General features: G+C 53.3%; 1 protein-coding gene across 5 annotated transcripts in view; it reads right to left on the bottom strand.

Moving 5' to 3' along the window:
- Positions 1 to 20,607, bottom strand: part of DOCK4 (dedicator of cytokinesis 4) — a 140,882-nt gene that overhangs the window by 103,850 nt on the left and 16,425 nt on the right. For all 5 annotated transcript variants that reach the window (XM_032954308.2, XM_032954307.2, XM_032954306.2 and 2 more), the window contains exons 2-4: positions 4,757 to 4,840; positions 2,560 to 2,600; positions 1,488 to 1,543 (exon numbers count right to left, since the gene is read on the bottom strand). In XM_032954308.2, the coding sequence (XP_032810199.1) occupies positions 1,488 to 1,543; positions 2,560 to 2,600; positions 4,757 to 4,840 (181 nt within the window). The remainder of the gene's footprint in view (positions 1 to 1,487; positions 1,544 to 2,559; positions 2,601 to 4,756; positions 4,841 to 20,607) is intronic.

A 20,607-nucleotide genomic window follows, 5' to 3' on the forward strand; every position in this document is an offset into this window, starting at 1 on the left:
CGAAATACTTTTTTTTCACGTGGAGAAACGGACACGTGAAGGAGGCGACGGATTGTCCGCTGGCTTATTCTTGAAGACAAACGGGTGATTGAGCGTGCCAAACTTGTGTTTGTCAGGCAAATGCTTGTGGAACAGAAGTTTTTTCTAGGCCAAAACTACGATCGATATTTGTTTGTTGATGATAGCCAACGGAGCAGTTTTCATGCCAAAACTGTATGGGTGTATGACATTTTGGCATAAACACAGCAGAACTATGTGGCCTAACCTAAAAAAGAAACACGGATCAAGCAGAACCTGAGTTGTCAGGTAGAAAATGTTCCCCTCTGATTCCCCCAATTAGTCCGGTTAAGATGCTTGCAATGACAGCCAAACACCCACCCAGTATCCCAGTCGCCCACCTAGCCACCCAGACACCCAGCCACCTACCCAGTCACCCACACACCCACCCAGCCAGCCACCCACCCAGACACCAAGCCACCCAGCCACCCACCCAGCCAGACACCCAGCCACCCAGCCACCTACCCAGTCACCCACACACCCACCCAGCCAGCCAGCCACCAAGCCACCCAGCCACCCACTAAGCCACCCACCCAGCCAGCCACCCAGCCACCTACCCAGCCACCCACACACCCACCCACCCAGCCAGCCACCCAGCCACCCAGCCATCCACCAAGCCATCCACCCAGCCACCCTCCCAGCCACCCAGCCACCCACCTTCCCAGATACCCAGCCACCCAGCCACCTACCCAGCCACCCACCCACCCAGCCACCCACACACCCACCTACCCAGCCACCCACCCAGCCACCCACTCACCCACCAGCCAGCCACCCAGCCAGCCAGCCAGTCACCCACCCACACACCCACTAACTCTACCACCCACCCAGCCAGCCACCCAGCCACCCACCAAGCCACCCACCCAGCCACCCACCCAGCCACCCAGCCACCCACCCAGTCACCCAGCCACCCACCCAGCCACCTACCCAGCCACCCACATACCCACCTACCCAGCCAGCCACCTAGCCACCCAGCCACCCAGCCACCCAGCCACCCACCCAACCACCCACTCCACCAGCCACTCACCCAGCCACCCAGCCACCCACCCAGCCACCCAGCCACCCAGCCACCCAGCCACCCACAAACCCACCTACTCAGCCAGCCAACTAGCCACCCAGCCACCCACCCAGCCACCCACCCAACCACCCACCCAGCCACCCACTCACCCAGCCACCTACCCAGCCACCCCACCCACACACCCACTCAGCCACCCACTCACCCAGCCACCCAGCCAGCCACCCAGCCAGCCAGCCACCCACACACCCACCCACTCACTCACCCACCCACCGACACAGCCAGCCACCCAGCCACCCACTCACCCAGCCACCCACCCACCGACCCAGCCAGCCACCCAGCCACCCACCCACTCACTCACCCACCCACCGACCCAACCAGCCACCCACCCTCCCAAAAAGGTGCAGTCTTATCTCACCCTCTATTGCCGACGGTCGCTTCCTTCACGTGAATATGGGAGGCCGGGAAAATCCCCTGGAAGAAACAAAAAGAACGTTATTTAGAGTGCAACGTACAAGTCAGAGCGTATAACCACAATACAAAGTGTGTTAATAGTCACCCGTCATGGCCAGCGTTGACATCGATGTGATAGCGCAGATCGAAGGTCATCAACCACCTTAATCGTTATTGAACATTGCCTTGTAAGTGAAACACAGGGATATATTCGGGGTTATAACGTTCACAGTTAAGGTGGTTAAAATTGTTCAAACCTTTCAGCCCTTTGCCAATCTACCGCTGGAGAAGGGCCTCTCCACACAGTGTCGTTAATGAGGGTTTATTTGAGCATGACATTAATTTTCGCATAAATACCGCAGTACTATGTGGCCTAGCCTAAAAAACAAACAAGGATCAAGTGGAGCCTGAGTGTCAGGTAGAAAATGTTCCCCTCTGATTCCCCCCCCAATTCGTCCGGTTAAGATGCTTGCAGTGACAGCCACGAAGTCCCTCAGTCTCTCACCCATCCACCCACCCACTCACCTACCCAGCCACCCACTCACCTACCCAGCCACCCACTCACCCACTCACTCACCTTCCCAGTCACCCACTCACCCACCCACCCACCCACACACTCACCCACCCAGCCACCCACTCACCCACTCAGCCATCCACTCAGCCATCCACTCACCCACCCACTCACCCACCCAGCCACCCACTCACCCACCCACTCACCCACCCAGCCACCCACACCAGTTGGTGTGGGTCGGTTAATGGGGGGGGGGGGGCGGGGCCTGGGCTGGGATCATCAAACTCAGGTCGCCGAGTTCATAGCTCGGTGCGCCGACCAATGTGACCACCGCTCTCCCGCCCCCTCAGTCTGTAATTACACTCGAAGCCAAATTGGGCAAAGCGTACCGGACGAGGGTCGAGAACCGTCTCATCTCATTTTTTGTGAAACAAAATTGGAAAAATGTCTGCCGGGGGAGGGTGGAGGTGGGGGGAGGGAAGGTGGGGGGAAGGTGAGGGGGGAGGCGGGAAGGTGGGGGGCTCACCTTGGCGTCTGGATTCTTAACGTTGAAGCCCCGGTACCAGCCTGCTCGCAAACGACAAGACACCTAAAGTCCCGTGAACAGCGAACACAACGCGCTCGCCGGACGGTGGTGGTTCCAATGGACATTTTCAAAACAGGGGGGGGTCAATTTACATTTCATGAATGTGCAGTGAGGGACTCTGCTGCTGCCGCTGCACGCATTTCCATACTGATGCGATGGGGGTAGCTCATTTCCGTCAGACCGCGCCCGTGCCAGAGTGTTGGCCAAATGTATTTACAAAAAAAAATACTCAAAAACGCACCTGGTGCATTGGCTCGTGAGCAAAAAAAAATCACGCCGCCTTTGATGCACAATATGAGTCTTGGTGAATCGTCAGTGAACATGCAGTGCTTCTCACGAAAAGATGGCTAAAGATAGATTCTTTCTATATTTAAAAATAACTCATTAAAGGCAAAGTTTACGCTTTGCAATTCCTTGCCCACACCTTTTGCGATGGAAGGGGTCACACTAAAGGGAGCTCTGGGGGGCTTCCTCTGGAGGGTTTTTGGCCTATTCCTCCACGCTGGCCAGACATCTTGGCCTGGAATAGGTGGCAATAGCCACACTTTACCCCATTACACGTGACCTGCCGATCAACTGTTGCGTACCCATTTGCACTGGTGGGCAGAGGGTTGGGACAATTTAAGAAACGAGGCCTGTTAAGTTCAACATCCTCGCCGGGAGATCAAACCGGTGAGCTCTGCCCCGTAATTCTGGTGCGCTAACCATTCCACCAGAGCAGCACTCCTAAATTTCTCGTGTCCCAGTTGCGTATGCGAGATTGGACGATAAGGTTTTTACAAATTAAAAAAAAACACGATTTAAAAACAAAATGATGGCCAAAGCGTGTTAGAAAAGGGAAAATGGGTGAGATCTCTCCAAAAAAGTTGCAGTAAAAAAACCGAGCCACTCATTTCAGAACTGTCACATTCAATTAGGTCAGTCGTGCATTTGTAACATAAATAAATTACCCCCGTTAATTTACGTTAAGTCGCTTAAAAAAAACTGTATCGAATCGATTCTATAAGGAGCGGCAAGAGATTGATATTCACCGCTTGCGGTAGACATCGCAAGTCAAGAACTGTTTGGCCAAACGAGTCACCACATTGGTGAATTAAAAAAACACAAGCTATGAGTTTGAAACCCCGCGGAACGCTGCATCACACTGCGGGACGAGATACATTTTGTTCTGCATAGAAACTGCCAGAGAACCAGATGGGTGTTGAAATAGTGCACGGAAATGTAAGATCTCATTAATTCTAACTGCTGTGTGGAGAAACTAGCACGCCAGTGACTGCTGCTGAGAATCCCAGATATGAAAATAAAGAACTGAAATAAATAGAAATTACTCGCTTCCTTTGCCGCATCATGACTCAAACCATTTCAATCTCTCAATTCTCCTTTTTTTAACGGCTCAAAGAGAAACTCTGCAAATCTATGATACAAAAAAAAAAAACTTACGCACTAGCTCCCCATCTGTGCGGACCAGTTCTTTTTTAAAAAGCTGCTTCAATTATTTTTTTTAAAAAATCATCATTATTTTCATTCCTTGAATCAGGGCGGTGCTTTCAATTGGCATTGGCGGCGACTGAAGTCGAAGCCAAGAGACTCTCACCTCCCTCCCCCCATCCCGTTACCTGTGCTCCGAGACGCTAGCCACGTCATGGGCGGAATATAAATTGCAATCTCTTATCATCTCCACCACCACCAGCAGCAGCAGCAGTCCACTCTTGGAACTCACGCAGCATCTACACAAAGCCACTCTGGCCAGCACGGCCTGTCTGGTCACCAGATGAGGTGGGGGGAGTCGTGTTCGTGTGTGTGAGTGTGGGTGAGTGTGGGAGAATAGGGGGGGGGGCAGGGAGGAGGGCTCGTGCACACTCACCATCACTACCATTCGAAAATCTACACGGCTTCTCAATTACATTTTAGAAAAATCTTCCCTCCTTTAAAAAAAACATTATTTAATTCCCGAATCAAGCCGTCTTTTTAAAGTTGGCAACCAAATATCCCCTTGCAGCAGCGGCAGCAACAGCGGTTCCACAACAACTACGCACTACATCGGCACATTGTCAAGCTGACCGGCGCAGTCGGCGCGGCCAGCCGAGCGGTGGCGGGGGAGCGGTGGGGCGGTGGGGGAAGGAGAGCCGAAACTCACCGTCGAACCGTTCCAGAAGCTGCACGGCTTCTCCGATGTCCAGGGCCAGCCCATGGGGCACGCCGCCGGAGAAGCTGCAAATGACTGCGCGCGGCAAACACGCACAGAGACGGCACGACGGGCACGGGTTGAGTCCGCGTCAAAACGCCGCAGCCTCCACGCCGAGCCGCAGCGCCCCGGGCTCCTGACCGAGAAGCGCCGTGTGCCGCCGTGTGCCATCGTGTGCCGCCGTGTGCCGCCGTGTGCCATCGTGTGCCGCCGTGTGCCGCCGTGTGCCATCGTGTGCCGCCGTGTGCCATCGTGTGCCGCCGTGTGCCGCCGTGTGCCGCCGTGTGCCATCGTGTGCCGCCGTGTGCCATCGTGTGCCGCCGTGTGCCGCCGTGTGCCGCCGTGTGCCGCCGTGTGCCGCCGCTGTCTCCCGTATCGCCCAGGCTGCCACGGGCTGCCCGGGCGTCTCGTCGCGTTTTTTGGCTCTCGGTGTTAAAACGGTGTGAATTAGTTTTGGGGTTTTGTGTTTTTTTTTCTTACTCACGCGAGAAAAGTTTATTATTTTTACCAGGGTTTTTATTTATTATTTATCTCACTCACGCTAAATGCATTCTTATAGCTGGTTTCACGTTGTGCAACGCGCAAGTATTTTTTGACACCTTGCTTATGCCCTGTTGGTCATCAGGGTCTTTTGGTCGGTGTGGGTTGATGAAGGGGGGAGGCAGGGATCGGTTCAGATATCGTTCCTGACCGATGTTAGCCATGGGACGGGAATCCAACTCAGGTCACCGGGTTGCAAGTGCAGCGAGCTAACCGCCACGCCACCACTTCCCCCATTCGGATGATCAGGGGTATATTTTTTCGTCTCAGGCACACATTAATGTAGGCATGCCATGGGGGAGGGAGGGGTGGCACAGCGTTTAGCGCACTGCGCCATGAATCTAACAACCTGAGTTTCATTGCCGACCGCGGCCAACATCACCGGTGAGCAATAAGTGGGCACGACATTGCCCATCCACACACCCCGCACTCCCCTCCACTAACCCGGCACTGACCAGCGTGGTGAAGTATGCTCAAACAACCCCCAACACCGATATGGTGTGGGGGAGGGCCTTCAAGGCAGTGGATTGACAATTGTATCATTTGAGTCATTCATCTTGCACGGCGCAATCTGTCACGCCGAAAAAACCGTCGTACGTTCCAAACTTTACCCAGGAAGCCTCAATGAATCACGAGCACTCGTGTCCAGGAAGGCCTGGCCTTCGCGTTGTTGAGCCAATTCACGTTTTTTGAGTAACCACTTGCACGCCAGGAGGGGGCGGGTGAAGTAGCCGGGCACTGACGCGCATTCTCGCTGCGTTGCTGTAGAGGCTCGCGGTTCGAACTCTGCTGGCTGCCCTGGTTAGTACTGCATTGAGGTGAAAAAACCCAGAATAACCAAAGAATTCTACGCCGTCCGTTTCATGGCGGACGTTCAAGGGAACCCCCCGACGTCATTTTTAAGACTAGGCCATTATTAAGTGCCTGCGCCAGGGTCAAAATTAATTTCAAATTCGACAATTACCTGTAAGTGACTCAAATTGGAATATGCATAGCAACCAGCGCCCCCCCCCCCTCCTTTCTGGTAGACTAATGACCGTTTGCAGGCCAGGTGCCGAGTCATCTTGCGTCTATGACGGGGTGACAGCTGCCACTGGGGGTGGCCTCTTCGAGTGTCTGAGATGAGACGAGAAAGAGATAATTCTCCTTATCAGGGAGAAAGCCATCGTGCTCACAAAAAGGTCACACACACACAATACCCGCCACTCGCCACGAATTGACGTCACCACGGCGCCTGTGCCAGGCCAGGTGCACTTTGAGGCTGCCACGTCAAGTGTCGAAGGCTCGCTGACGGGAGATCACGGGACAGACCGACTGAGATGACACATGCACCAGCTGTACCCCCTACTTTGCCAACTTGCTGCGTTTTTGCCGCCCGGCGCTCCGCTCATTGCTGCGAGTGTCGCTCCTCTGCCCTCCATTGCTGTTGGGGGGCGACTGCCTCCAACTGCCCATAAGAGGCCGATCTTGACACCGCTGGTACCAGTCTTTGACAAGTGCACTCAGCTCCACATTCTCCCGTACCGCACAACAACAGTCACTTCACCGAGCTCTCCATCACACAGACAGATGTTGCTGCACATTACACATGATCCTCAACTGCAGACATAGGCTGTGGCCTACTAGCGTCGTTGGCACGTGCCCTTGTGCAATGAATAACAAAACGGAGGCCCACACTTTGTTCCATTCCTCCCCCCCGCAACATCGCTCCGTAGCCCGGTGCCTGGGCCACTCCGACCTCGGTGCAGTTTCACCGCCTGCACACCTGGCAGCTACGCCACTCCCCTCGGGCATCTGTGCACGTATTTGCGCGAGCATCTGTTTGTGGGGGGTGGTGGGGTGGGCAACCGGCTTAATTTGCTATTTTCGTTAATTACAACAGCAGCAGAGCTAGTTTTCAGTGGAGCGCTCAAAGAAACATTAGTTGGAGGGTCATCGCCGGGTATCGTGCAGTTAACCGCGGGATGAAGCCGGACAGTGTACGGTGTGGACTCCACCCAATGCCCTTGCTTGTGTACTCCCTACCCCCACGCAGCCAACGTGGCCCTTCGCCCGCCACAGGACGGGCAGGGCTTAGCCGCGGGCACGTTACGTAAAGATGACACAACACGGCGACACGGCACGCACCCCAGGGACGCGTTACACATCCAGCGAAATTAGAATACCATCTCATCACTTCGGCCTGGTGTGGGACACCTTGAACACCAATTCGAATTGAGGCACGGGTAAAGGCGCAGCCCTGCAATTGCTTGCGGGGCTGCGCCTTTACCGTACGAGCTGCACATTGCTTGCGCCTTAATTACCGCCATTTGAATTCACTGTCAAATAGAGCGAATTGTAGATTAAAGCAAACAAACGGATCGCGCCAGCTGCTTTAATGGTTTTCGATAGAAAAAAAAACCTTAACATTAGGGGGGAGGGCGGTCAGGTCATCGTGCCGCTCGACAGAAACCCACAAAATGGTGCCACACGGATTGATACGGCGGTGGTCACTTGGCATTGCGACGGAAATGAGCGAACCGGGGCATTCCTGTAAAATGACACCCACGAAATAACGACTTCGTGTTGTTGTGTCGCAGTCGCTGCGCATCAACAAAGGCATGGAGACCCGTAGCGGCAGAGCGGGTGGGCGGGCGACCGAGGTCACCGGCGATTTGATTTCATCGCCGTTTGTTAAGCACAGGGGACTCCAAAAGGCAACCCCCACCCCCCCCACCAAAAAAGGCCAGCGAAAGGGAAATCTAAATTGCTGCAGCGAGACGAAAGAGTGTCTTGACCCTCAGTGGATTAGAACGAGGTACGCACGACACCAAAATCATCGTCTTGCAGACAACAACAACAACAATCACCACCATCACCGCCACCACGTTCCCGATAATTGAGCAACCGTAATAAACCAGTGCATATGTTTTAAATCGGTGGATATTACCAGCAATTATTCTAAAGCAAAGCCAGGAAAGCTTAAACAAAACAAAACAAAAAACACATGAAGCTGAAAGCGCTTCGGAGAGAAGGCGATAGATGTACCCGAAACACCAATATCGAGAACAAGAACCCCAATTCCCACTTCCACTAAAGAACCTCCTCGGGCATTAAATCTATTCCCCAAAAGCAATGGTGCGCGTTAAATCACGTGCGGATGTCTCACGGCAGATCCGCCCACTACCTTCACGAGTGAATTCAACGAAAACCCCCCACTGCCACCCGAGCCGCCCCCCATGTCGCAGAGCCCCCGACCACACCACGGGACCACACAGCTCGGTGAACTGCCGTGAACTCCCAAAATTCAACGGAGGCACCGAAGCGGAACCACCGTGCATCGTCAACCCAAGCCGTTTCCTGGATAACCAATCTCGCCAGAGAATTATAGTTTGCCATTGTCGTATGGAAGGGAAAGTGAAAGAGGTGGTGGGGGGGGGGAGACAATATGCAATATGGATCTAAAATCCTAGCATGTGAGACGACAGGAGGGAGTTCCAGAGTCGAACCGTACAAGAAAGGCAACGAGGAACGGAAACTTCCTGAACGCCGCGTGGCCGACCCGGTCACTCCGACAGGTACCTACGCGAGCGATGGACCGATCGATGGATCGATGGATCGACCTATCGATCGAGTGAAACGCGCGGCAACGTCGGACATCGTTACCGGACAGCACACAGCACAATCCAGAAACGCATCGGAGAGTCCGCGCGGTAGCAGCGGCAGCAGGTCAGCCGCCACAGCCTACGCAGCAGTGGCAGTACCGCGGGCGATGCCGCCGCAGCTGCTGCTGCTGCTGCTGCGGGAAGGGACTGGGAATGGGAAGAACGGGGCAGGGTGAGTGGGGGGCGCTGCGGGGTGGGGGGGGGGGGAGGTCGCAGGACTCGAGGTATTGCCGCACAGCGCCGCAGTGGCGCGTGAAGTGCGGCGCCTTCAACTTTTATTACATTTTAGCGTCCCGGACCCAGACGTGGGTGGACCGCCAAGCGGCATACAAATCGCTCCTCGCTCGAAATGTCAGCTGCCGTCGAAACGCCGGCGGAGCGAGTCCGGCGACGCAGAGAAATACTGGGGCGGGAAACAACATCGGACATCGACTAAAGGGAAGACGAGCTGTGTGTGTGTGTGTGCGCGCGTGTGTGGGGAGAGCAACAGAGGACAGAGGAGCGACGCTCACAACAACGAGCAGAGCGCCGGGCAGATAAAACACATAAGGTTGGCACGTTAGGGAGCACAGCTGGTGCATCTGTCAGTCATCTCAGTCGGTGAACCCCATGGCACCTGCTGGGTCTGTCTCATGACCTGCTGCCAGTGGGCGTTCGAAGCCCCACGTGGCCTCAAAGTGCACCTGGCTTGATATAGGCGCCGTGGTGATGTCACCGCCACTTCATGGCGAATGGCAATTGTTCTTATTGTTGTTGTAGGGCTACGGTTGGTGCGCTGCACCACGAACCCGGCGACCCGGGTTCGATCATCGCCCACGGCCACTAAAACCGGTGGTGAATATCTGAACTCGTCCTGGGCTTCCCCTAGGTCGACTCGGCCTCAAGTGATTACCTGGTGCGGTGTGCAGTAAACATCGTTGCTGCGAGGACAAAAACGGCCGGGCGTGGTGCTGGCCACCCACCCCCTCGTGTGCCACAGTGCCACCCTTCATGGGTGCTACTCGCTAACAGCCCTTGCCCCAACAGTCTGTTGAGGCTATGGAGTGGGGGGGGCGGATCTTAGTATTTGGAGCGGTAAATGTGGTGGTTAGCGCACTGCACGCTATTTTTGAGCCGAGATGCCAGATGTTGAGCGTTTCAAGACGCGCCCCGGTGTACAGAACGCACCATCAAAAACAAATTCATTATTGTGACTCACTCGGTGACCGCAGTTCGATTCCTGCTCACGGCTCGCGTTAGGGACGAATATCTGGACCGTTTCTGGGACTCCTCTAGGTCGACTAAGCTTCACTTGGAGTACCTGAGCACACTGCGTCAACATCACCGCCGGGGAGACAAAGGAGGCCAGGCCTGGTGCTGGCAACACCAGCCCGTCGTTTGCCATGCCGGCCCATCATAGTTGCTCGCTCATAGTTGCAAACGAGTCTAATAAGGCTGTAACAGTACCCGGGAGACCTTTTGTCTTTTGTGGTAGAAATTATATATTTTTTATGCACGCTACTCAAATGTGATTGCTAAACAAAGGGATACTTGGGCGCTTCTCATAACGCGCGGTACAGTCATTTCGTGTTACAATCAGAAAAAAAGAATTGGATTTTGGCTCATTTAAAACTTCGCAGCCAGCGGCCGCGAGCCCGCGGAGTCCCCGGGAGATTGTCGGGACGCGCGGCATCGCTGATGAAAGTGTAGCGGATAACGCGGACGCCTCCCGCCTAGACACTCGGGCACTTCGCCATCTGCGTATAAGCGGTTTGGCGACAGCTCCGGCACGCACACGCTCGTTCCACTGCACCACCTCCACCCCAGCCCGCCTGCCCGCTCCCTGGGATGACCTTGGTTTGCATCTCCCTCCCCAATCCCATCTCAAGCAGCGCAATCCAGACCGACTCTAAAGCCCCCACACACACCTGTCTCCCACCATCACCTACCCCACCACCTCCCCCCCCCTCCCCATTTACACCTATCCCCTCCTCCATCCCCACCTGCCCCCCCATTGCATCTTCCACAAATCCCAGTGAAGCGCCACATGCTCCGACAACAATCTGAGCAGTCGCGCTCGGTGCAACGATGCCGATGATGATGACGACTGACGACCATTGACGATAGCGATGGTACAATTTAGAGCCATACCATGGCACCGTAAACACCCCGCTCTCTCCCCCTCCCCTCCCACTCGCTCTCTCGCTCTGTGTGTCTTATTGAATTAATATTCAGAACTCTAACCCTTTCCGTCCAATTCAGCTTCTATCAATCACGCCACCACTCGCTCGCCGCTCCCAAGAAGAGGCTGCGGATTTCAGCAGGAAGCGCATTTACATTACAAAGCGGCTTCCCTAAGCTTCGCAGCTAAACGCCGTGGAGCGTCGCGGCAAGGAGGGCGCCGTTAGGAGTGGGAAGCGTCGATTTTCGTTTGTTTCGTTTGTTTTTCCCTTCACAACGCTGTGCGCCACACCACGCTAAGCGATCGTGCGACGGGCAGCGGTTTTTTTTTTTCTGCCACGCAACCCTGAGGCGACGATCGATTCCACACCCCAGCCATGCCACTTTCTCGGTCACATGAAAGTGATGAGCAGATTGCTGCCCCCGAGCGCACGCCAACCCCCCTCCCACCACCAACCCACCACCACCACCAACCGCCCACCACCATCAACCCACCACCAACCGCCCCCCCCCCCCCCAATCGCCGCCCCCTCCACCAACCCTCCACCCCGCCCCCCCCCACTCCCACCGGTCCACGGCTTCTCGTGCCAACGGAACGATCATCGCCTGGAAACCGTTGAAGAAAATAACGCGGCCTCGCAGACCCCGGGCTGTGTAAACTTCGGCTGAAATGGGACCTGGGCCCGTGTGCCCAGCTCGCAAGGAGGCACGTGGTTTGGAGTGTATTTTGCAGGAGGGGAAGCGGGGAGGTTCAACGAGGAGGGCCCCCCTGATTTTTATTGCTTAGCCCACTGAACAATAATTGTCGTTTTCTTTTAACACAATCCAGCTTTTGGAGTGGCGGGGTGGGACGGGTGGGGTGGGGTGGTTGTAACCGCAACGTTTGTCCAACGCAATTGCGGGTCTGGTACGATGGAAACGGACAGAGAGAGACTAGATCCTGAATAAAGGTTTTCTTTGGAATAAAAGCGCGTAAATATGTGCCGTTAAACCCTGCCACCACCCGACACAGCCAATTAGTAAGGTTTGCCACGTCAACAAAACGCACCAATTAAGTTACTACTTCGGCACACCGATCAGTAAACCCACAACATTTAAAATTCTAACTCACTGCAAGGAGTGTGCCACTCACACCACCCGCTTATTTGCGTAAATATGCACGTGTATTGAACTTATTTCGCACTGTACGTAGCCAACCGTGCTCATCACGAAGGTGCGGGGCGAGGACAACAAAATCAACACAGGAAGCACTTCGAAAGAAAATGTTTTTTCAATCCAGATTATTGAAAAGTGCACAGCTCCCAGTGGCTTCTGAATAACGGAAGAGCGCGTTCCAGCCGGCCGCAAAAGCTCATCTGAAGCGCGCGATGCGATGACTGTCTTTGTTCGACGGCGAGCCAAAAGCCCGCTTCTGCGAGCATCACCGGAGTTCTCGACGCTCCAAATCAGGCGGCTCCCTTCCCGGTTCCCAAACCCTGGAGGTGGCGATCAACCTGCTGCTGTTGCTGCTGCTTTTGCTGCTGCTGTTGCTGCTACAGCCACGAGGACACGGGCATCCCCCCCCCCCTCGTCCTCCTCCTTCAGCCGGGAAGGAACTCCGGGTCAGAGCGTCTGTTCCCCACTTCCACCCCCGCCCCCCGCTGGGTCAGCGTCTGGGAAGCGAGCCACGTGGCTACCGAAACAGCTGCAGCTGGCACTTCCGCACCGGGCATGACGAAGGGAGTCGGCCCCAGTTGCCAAATTCCAATGGATGGTTTGAAAAAGAAAATCGTCATCCCACCGATAACCCCCCAGCCCCAAGATACAGCGCAGGCACCTTCTAATGACGGCGTTCAGCCAGGCCCCCGGTGAACCTTGTCAGCGGCACGGTCTCAGCTCTGTAGAGCAGGTCGGGTAACACCAAAGATAAAGAACCACCGTAGAGCCTCAACAAACTGTTGGGGCAAATGCGATTATTGAACACCTATGAAGGCAGGCACGGCACATGAGGGGGTGGGTGGCCAGCACCACGCCCAAGCTGCCTTTGTCCCCCCGATGTTTACACAACGCACCAGGTTACTCATTTGAGGCTAAGTCGACCTAGGGGAGGAGGTCCAGGACCGGTACAGACAACCGTCGCCGGTGAGCGGGTATCGAACTCGGTTCGCCAGGTTCGTAGCGCAGTGCACTATAACGCTGAACGACGCGCCCCTCCGTCCTCCTGCTCAGCTAGCGGGAGCGCCATAACGCTGTGGTCGAGTGCCTCCATCGCGACGTGGGAAGGGCCCCAGGAGTCTTTTCAGCGTCCAGGTTGGAGGCACTCGTCACTCTGCGATGACACTCCCAAGGTAAGTTGAACTTCCAGACAACTTAAACCTCCCTCCCTCGCCCCACATGCTCGGACAGACTGCATTGCAACATCCAAGAGGGGCGAGGAACCGCCGGATCTTGGTCTTTCATCCAGGAGACGTGCAACCGCGAAAACTCAGCCTGCGATTCAAATACCTCTCGGGGGGGGGGGGGGGGGGGGGTCTCGTCTCGGGAATCCGGCGACTCCGCGGAAATCACCACATCATTGTTAAAATAAAAATTGTTCCACGATGGGCCTGGGCTTGATAACCCCACAGACAGCCAGTCCATGCGGGTGTTGATCAGCGTGGGGCCCAAAACACAACGCACCCTCCCTCACCACGGTATTCAGCGGGAAGACGTCCGCGGGGTACCTCCACCCCACTTGGCAGCACTCATGGACTCTGAGAACAGGGCGGAGGTCAGACCGGTAATGCCTTCAAGAACTCCACGGAATCGCAGGGCATCCCGCAGAGCCGCCTACAGCGCTACCGAGTCGCAATGAGCACATCCCTGTACACACTGCGAGCAATCCGCCAAGACACGAAGAGCCAGGACCAGGTCTGTCGTTGAACTCTTTTGTGTGAACCCGGCCTGCTATGGCCTCTGGTGCTAATGCCTCGAGTGCATGGATTTTTACTCCGGCTCGGCCGGTTTTTCCCTCCACATTTAGACACAGGCATTTAGAGTATTTGGCTGTTATAAAATTTGCGCGTGATAAACCGCTTCATTGAGCAATCATTTGTGGCCAGGTCACTTGTAAAGAAGAGCTATATATCCCAAGTGGCCGTGACTTGGTAAAATAAAAATAAACATTATTTTTTATACAATTTATAATTGTAAATGATCTGACGAAATGTATGTCGTTAAGACCCTCCACCACACTAGGTAGCCTAACGAAATTAATTGTCACGTGAGGAAGTGTTTAACGACATGCCAATGATGATGATTATTACTCATTCTTCTTTCAGCTCTCAGCTAGTTGAACAACAATTCTCACAACCAAATGTAGCATTATCTAGTTGTGTCGCAGTGCTCAGCTTGGTTGTGGAAACCATTTTTAACGGTGAGCTGAAACAATTATAAAATGGCGAGTTGAGTGCCAATGCAGCTTGTTTAGTTATGCTTGGCAGTGAAGGGTCCCACAACCCGAATATGACCAAATCGCTATGCAGTGGGCGAACGCAAAACATAAATTAGGAATCAGAAACGTGGGCTGTGAAAACACGTGTTAAGTTCGTGCAGCGAAGGTTAAGATAAGCGCACCACCGTGGCAGCGCAGGTCCAAAGAGCTCCTGAAACAATGTTTGCAAAAAAAGCAGGCTAAATGTCATCGTTTTGTTATCGAATTCACGCGTGCCAAGGGGTGGCCACAATTAACCGAAAGGACGCCGAAGCATCGCCACAAAAGGAGCCGATGCGACCGAAACGAAGCCGCCCGTTCACGAAGAGGTGACGGTGAACGCCGCGCGACTGCTGAGCCGAACACGGGAGACGGCAGGTGTGTGCATCGTGCGGTTCCTTGGGGAAGGGGGGGGGGTAGGGGGGGTTGTGCGGAAGGTGACACGTTTAGAGTGGGACACTCTCCGCTAAAATGCCGCAATCGAGCCAGGCACGTGTCATCTCGAAAAAGAGGAAATCACTCGAATGGAAAACGCTTACATTTCAATGGGAAGGATTATGATTGCACGCGCTGTGACGGGCAAATTTCACTTTTCTAAGGGAGCCCTTTGGGGTCAGGCTAAATAGGTCCCATTAGCCTGCAAGTATCTGGCTCTCATGTTCTATCCGATAAGAGCGTCACTGTGCAAATGCAACAAAGTTGGAGTTTAGGAATTCTGCAACGATGGAGATGGAGGGGGGGGGGGGGCGAAATCCTTTTGCAGTAATAGCAACAGTTGCAGGAAAATTACTGAAAGGAAAAAAGAGGTTGTTTATAGATAAACAATCCCTCGAGGACGGTGTAAAAACCGTGACGGCAATTTTAACCGCCGCGAGGAAAAGGCGAATTATTTCAAGCAATTATGACTGCGGCTCGGATCAAACGGCCCAGGAAAAAGAGCGGGAAAAAGCTCACGCCGTTGAAACCCCATCAAGGGAGGGGAGAAGGTCTGCAAAGAGTGATGACGTTTCCCATTACACTCCGCCCACATGCTGCGCTCTGAGTGAACTCCTGACCCCCCGGAAAAGCCACAATCGCCCCAGTCCATCGGTGGTCTGAGGTCCTTCGGCAACGCACGGCAAACGGTGACCCACGGGCACGGCCGCGTATCGACAAACGGAGCGGAACAGAACCGAAGCAATATCAATTGCGCACCGCCTCGCCACTTTTATTTTTGTTTTAGCACCCGGAAAGACCTCCGCGCAGAGTCCCAAAGGCTCAGGTCACTACCGCCATTGGCGGCACATGGACGAGTCCATTCGGGAGCGTTCCGTTTTTCCCGTTCGTGAGGGAACTTGAAATCGGTGTGACGGCAGCAAAACCCAACCACACGTCGGGCGACGATTCTCGAATGTGCAGTCACATTCGAGAATCCAACGCTGCACCGACATCCCCTCGGCGCGGAACATCCCAGGCCTAAACAGCAACTGCTGCCACTGTCAGGCAAGTCTTGCTCACGTCCAAGCGCGAAGCAGGCCCACGCCAGCTTAGCTTCCAAAATGTCGGCAGGATCGAAAACCGTTCAGGGGTCATTTGGCCACAGGCGACGTTTTGCCAAGCACCTTCATCGCTCAATGAAAGGTTAAAGCCGTTGTGCGCTGCACGCGCCTGGTGACTGGTAAACAATGACGGCCAAACCACGATGAGTCCACCCTATCTCGTTGGCTCTCCGAAGCGCTGACCTCGGTTGTGCCTGGTTTGTCCGCTTGGATGGACGACCAGGAGGGGGGCTTGCCGGGTGTTGTAGGCGTGGGGGCTACGAGGTGTGGGCCAGGAGACGGCGGTGCTCAGCGTCTACCCCCTCGCACGCGTCACGGGTTTTTCTCCGGGGTTCTCCGGTTTCCTCCCGCGTGGAGCCAAACGCTCATTGTTGGTGAAAGTGGCCCAAGAATCAAAATGCAGGACCCTCCTGAAAAGGAGTCTTGAGACTCGGTGAAGATTTTCCAGGGGAAATGATTGGCATTATTACTAATTCAAATAAAAACCACTATAAACTCGTTTTTTTATTTACCAGGTCAAAGAAGCGACACGGCTATCAAAAATGATGGCTCAACGTAGTGGCTTATCATGTGGGAATTTATAGCAGCCAAATAACTCTAAACGCATGTTAATTCTAAATGTGGAGGGAAAAACCGGAGGACCTGGATAAAAAATCCATCCAACCACGGGGGAAAACATGAAAAACTCCAAATATACAGCTGGCGTCAGGGTCGGAATCGAACCCACGACCTCCTGTATACCAGGCGAGGTAGTTAACATTCGCCACTATTATTAGTGCAACTGACATTTGCAATATGAATCATATTCCTTTGACCAAATCACCTGGAATATGCCCAACCTCATTAGATATGAGAAGCAGAGCAGGACTGACACTGGAAAGCGCTCAGACAGACGAGTGCCATGACATCCTTGGAGAGATCTTTGGTCTTGGCCATGGTGGAGAGTTTGGAATCTGATTGATTAATTGCTTCTGTGGACAGGTGTCTTTTATACAGGTAACAAGCTGAGATTAGGAGCACTCCCTTTAAGAGTGTGCTCCTAATCTCAGCTCGTTACCTGTATAAAGACACCTGGGAGCCAGAAATCTTTCTGATTGAGAGGGGGTCAAATACTTATTTCCCTCATTAAAATCCAAATCAATTTATAACATTTTTGACATGCGTTGTTCTGGATTTTGTTGTTATTCTGTCTCTCACTCTTCAAATAAACCTACCATTAAAATAATAGACTGATCATTTCTTTTTGTCAGTGGGCAAACGTACAAAATCAGCAGGGGATCAAAATACTTTTTACCCTCACTGTATGTATTATAGGCTGCTGGGTAGCAGACGGCGGTGCGGAAATAGCCATCGTCGTATTGTGCTTCTATGCGCGCACATCCAACACTCCCCACTTTCAGCAACCCGCACTCACCAGCGTGGCAAAACACGGTCAACCAACCACCACGACACGCACAGCTTTTTGTTGTTTAGTTTGTTGTCCTTCCCCCACGCCTCCGATCAGCACGGTTGGCTACGTAACGGTGCGAAAAGAAGTTCAACATACACGTGCACAACATGGGGAGGCCCTCGTCCAGCAGTGAACGGACAGAACCGGCTGCACATGGGCACATGGTACAGTAATAATAATGATGCTTCGTTAGAGATGGAAATGGAAAAAAAAAATCCGACTGCCAGGACTTAAGACCATTTTTTCTCGTTTACAAAGCCGCGCTACGCCATCGTCACAGAACAGACGCAGGAAAAGATGTCAGCACATCCTGGCGATGTTTTTCTTTCTCACACAATCCCACGCCAAGCCGCTGATGCAACGGGACAAAGAATTTAGCATTCATATTTTTTTCAAAGATACCCCGTATAGCCTTCGCTGACTGTTGGGGCAAGTGCTGTTAGCGAGCGCCTTTGAAAGGCAGGCACGGCACACGAGGGGGTGGGTGGCCAGCACCACGCCCGGCCGCCTTTGTCTCCCTAGTGGCGATGTTCACACATTGCACCAGGTGCTCATTTGACGCTGAGTCGACCTAGGGGAAGAGGCCCAGGACCGGTTCAGATAACCGTCACCGGTGTTGACCGTGAGCGGGAATCGAACCCGGGTCGCCAGGTTCGTAGCGCAACGTAGCGCTAACCCCTACACTACAGCTCCCCCACACACACGTGCGCGTGCACACACGTGCTCACCTATCCACCCAAGCGCGCACGCACGCACGCACAAATCGCGCGCGTGGCCGAACGGCAGGGCGAAGACTTAAAAACCCAGGCAAGCGGACGCGACTGAGTGGCGGAGATGGTGCAGGCTGCATGGCGTCACGTGCGAAGCTGCTTGGTCACGATTTGGCGAGTCAGCCCTCGAGGGTTCTATTGTGTCGTGTCACCCCTGGTAAGGATGGACGCGCATGAAATAAAAAAATGCTCACCCGCAGCATGCGCACCACCCCCCCCCACCCCCCTCTCTATTCCCACGAAATCCGCCAGCAAAGTTTGGCAGTGCGTGCCGCTGGGTTCTCTCACCTGGGAGTTTTATACGCCGCTCCAATTTGTGCAACACATGACTGCATGATGAGGGAGCGAATGCGCGTAGTGCAATGCGCATATTTCACAGGAGACTTAAGATGCATGCAAGGAATCGGGTATCATCGGCAGCAGCTATGAAACATCCCACCGCTGGATGAAGGACTACCCACATAGTCGCCTTCTCTCGTGGTTCAAGCGATGCAACAATCCATCTAGCCCCTGCACGGGAGTTGATTTCATAGTTCCAACTCGGCAAAAAGGCACACCCTCATCAGTCAGGCTCCCTCCTTTGGCTGCCACTTTGTCATTGGTCTCGACCACCTGCTAGCGACGATTTCTGCCCAGGCCCAACTCCCTTTTCGTTAACACGGTGGCTCTAACTTGCGCGTGGTCTCCCATCCATGTGTCCTTCTCGCCGTACCCCATGTGTCATCACCAAGCATGCGCCAGGCGTGCTTCTGTATGCCCTGTTCAGCTTGTACGCATGTTGTACGTATGTGTGTTGAACTTCTTTCGCACCTTACGGAGCGCCAACTGTGCTAATCGGTTGCTTCTGGAATCTAGTGTCGGGCAAAGTAAAATGCCGCATGGTGGGCGTGTGGAACATGATCCATACAACCTATTCCGAAAAGAGCACCGGATTGATATTTGCTTACTTCCAGCATGTTTAGACGTTTGCCCTCTGTGTTCTGTGTGCTGTGTGATGAATTTCCTTATTTCCAGGTCTCCCTCGAGATGTCTGGTTGGTCACTTACCTGATTATAAAGGCTATATATACAGGGTGCTTCAAAATGTTTTTACCACTTCTGACAATTTGCAACAATACCACGTGACATGTGTTGCTGCGTCCGGGACTCTGGAGATCACCTGGAGAAGATTCCAGGCCACGTGTTGACAACGATGGCGAACACGTGGAGATTCTTTGATTCTTTGAAGCTATTGACATGACAGTTGTTATCACGTTACAGTGTATTATCCGTTCTTTTTCCATTAAAAACGAGAGTCCCATATAAGTGTTAACAAACAAAATTTAAGCACCCTGTACTGTACATTTCATAGCGTGCAGTAACCTCTGCAGACCTTTGTCAATCAACTGATGGATGAAGGCATCCTTAAGCCGTCTTAGTCATCGGGGTTGCTTGACCATGCTTCACCGTGCCGATCGGTGGAGGATGGTGAATACGGGAGGGTGCCTAGGATCGGTTCAGATATCACTCGCAAACTGATATTAGCCGCGGCCGGGAATCGAACTTAGGTCACCGGGGTTAACAGCGCAGTGCGCTTAACCACCGTGAACAATGTTCTCCAGCCCCGTGCATGGATTATTTCAGGAAAAATGAACACAGCAGAGAGCAGGCGATAACAGTGTAAGGTATGAGAGATTGTGATGCTCGTTCATAAGCGTTGTATAAAGTCAGACATATTCACAGTAATCCCTTGTTATTCGTGAGGGATACGTTCTGGAGATGCTCATGAAGAGCAGATTTCACGGATAATGATACTGGCCTATGGATATCGTACGCGCAATATCTGCAGATGCTTCTAAAGCTTCGAGAAGTTGTCTCTCTCTCTCTCTTGGTTCCTCTCATCTCTTTATCTCATCACTTTCTTGCATCACATTCTCTCTCATCACTTTATCTCATAATTGTATTTCTCTCTCTCCCTCTCTGGATGCAGTCGTGTCGAGTTCCAGATGCGATTCGCGGATAGCAAGTTCGTGCATAAGGAGGGAATACTGTATTCAGCGCTTGGAACACGTGGGGTAAATTACATCATTGTGCTTGCATGTTTCCGTTAACAGCCAGACTGATAGAAAATACAAATCAAGCAGTTTCTGTAATGTAAACTTTACAATTCAGTGAAAAGATAGGAGAAATACAAAATCTACATCACTTATTCTTAGCTCTTTCGGTAAAGTCACGTTGAAGGGAAACAATAAAATAATAAAAGATATATTAA

This window comes from Petromyzon marinus, chromosome 14 (assembly GCF_048934315.1).
Source record: "Petromyzon marinus isolate PM22_M1 ecotype Great Lakes invasive population chromosome 14, UKy_Petmar_22M1.pri1.0, whole genome shotgun sequence".
NCBI classification, from domain to species: Eukaryota; Metazoa; Chordata; class Hyperoartia; order Petromyzontiformes; family Petromyzontidae; genus Petromyzon; species Petromyzon marinus.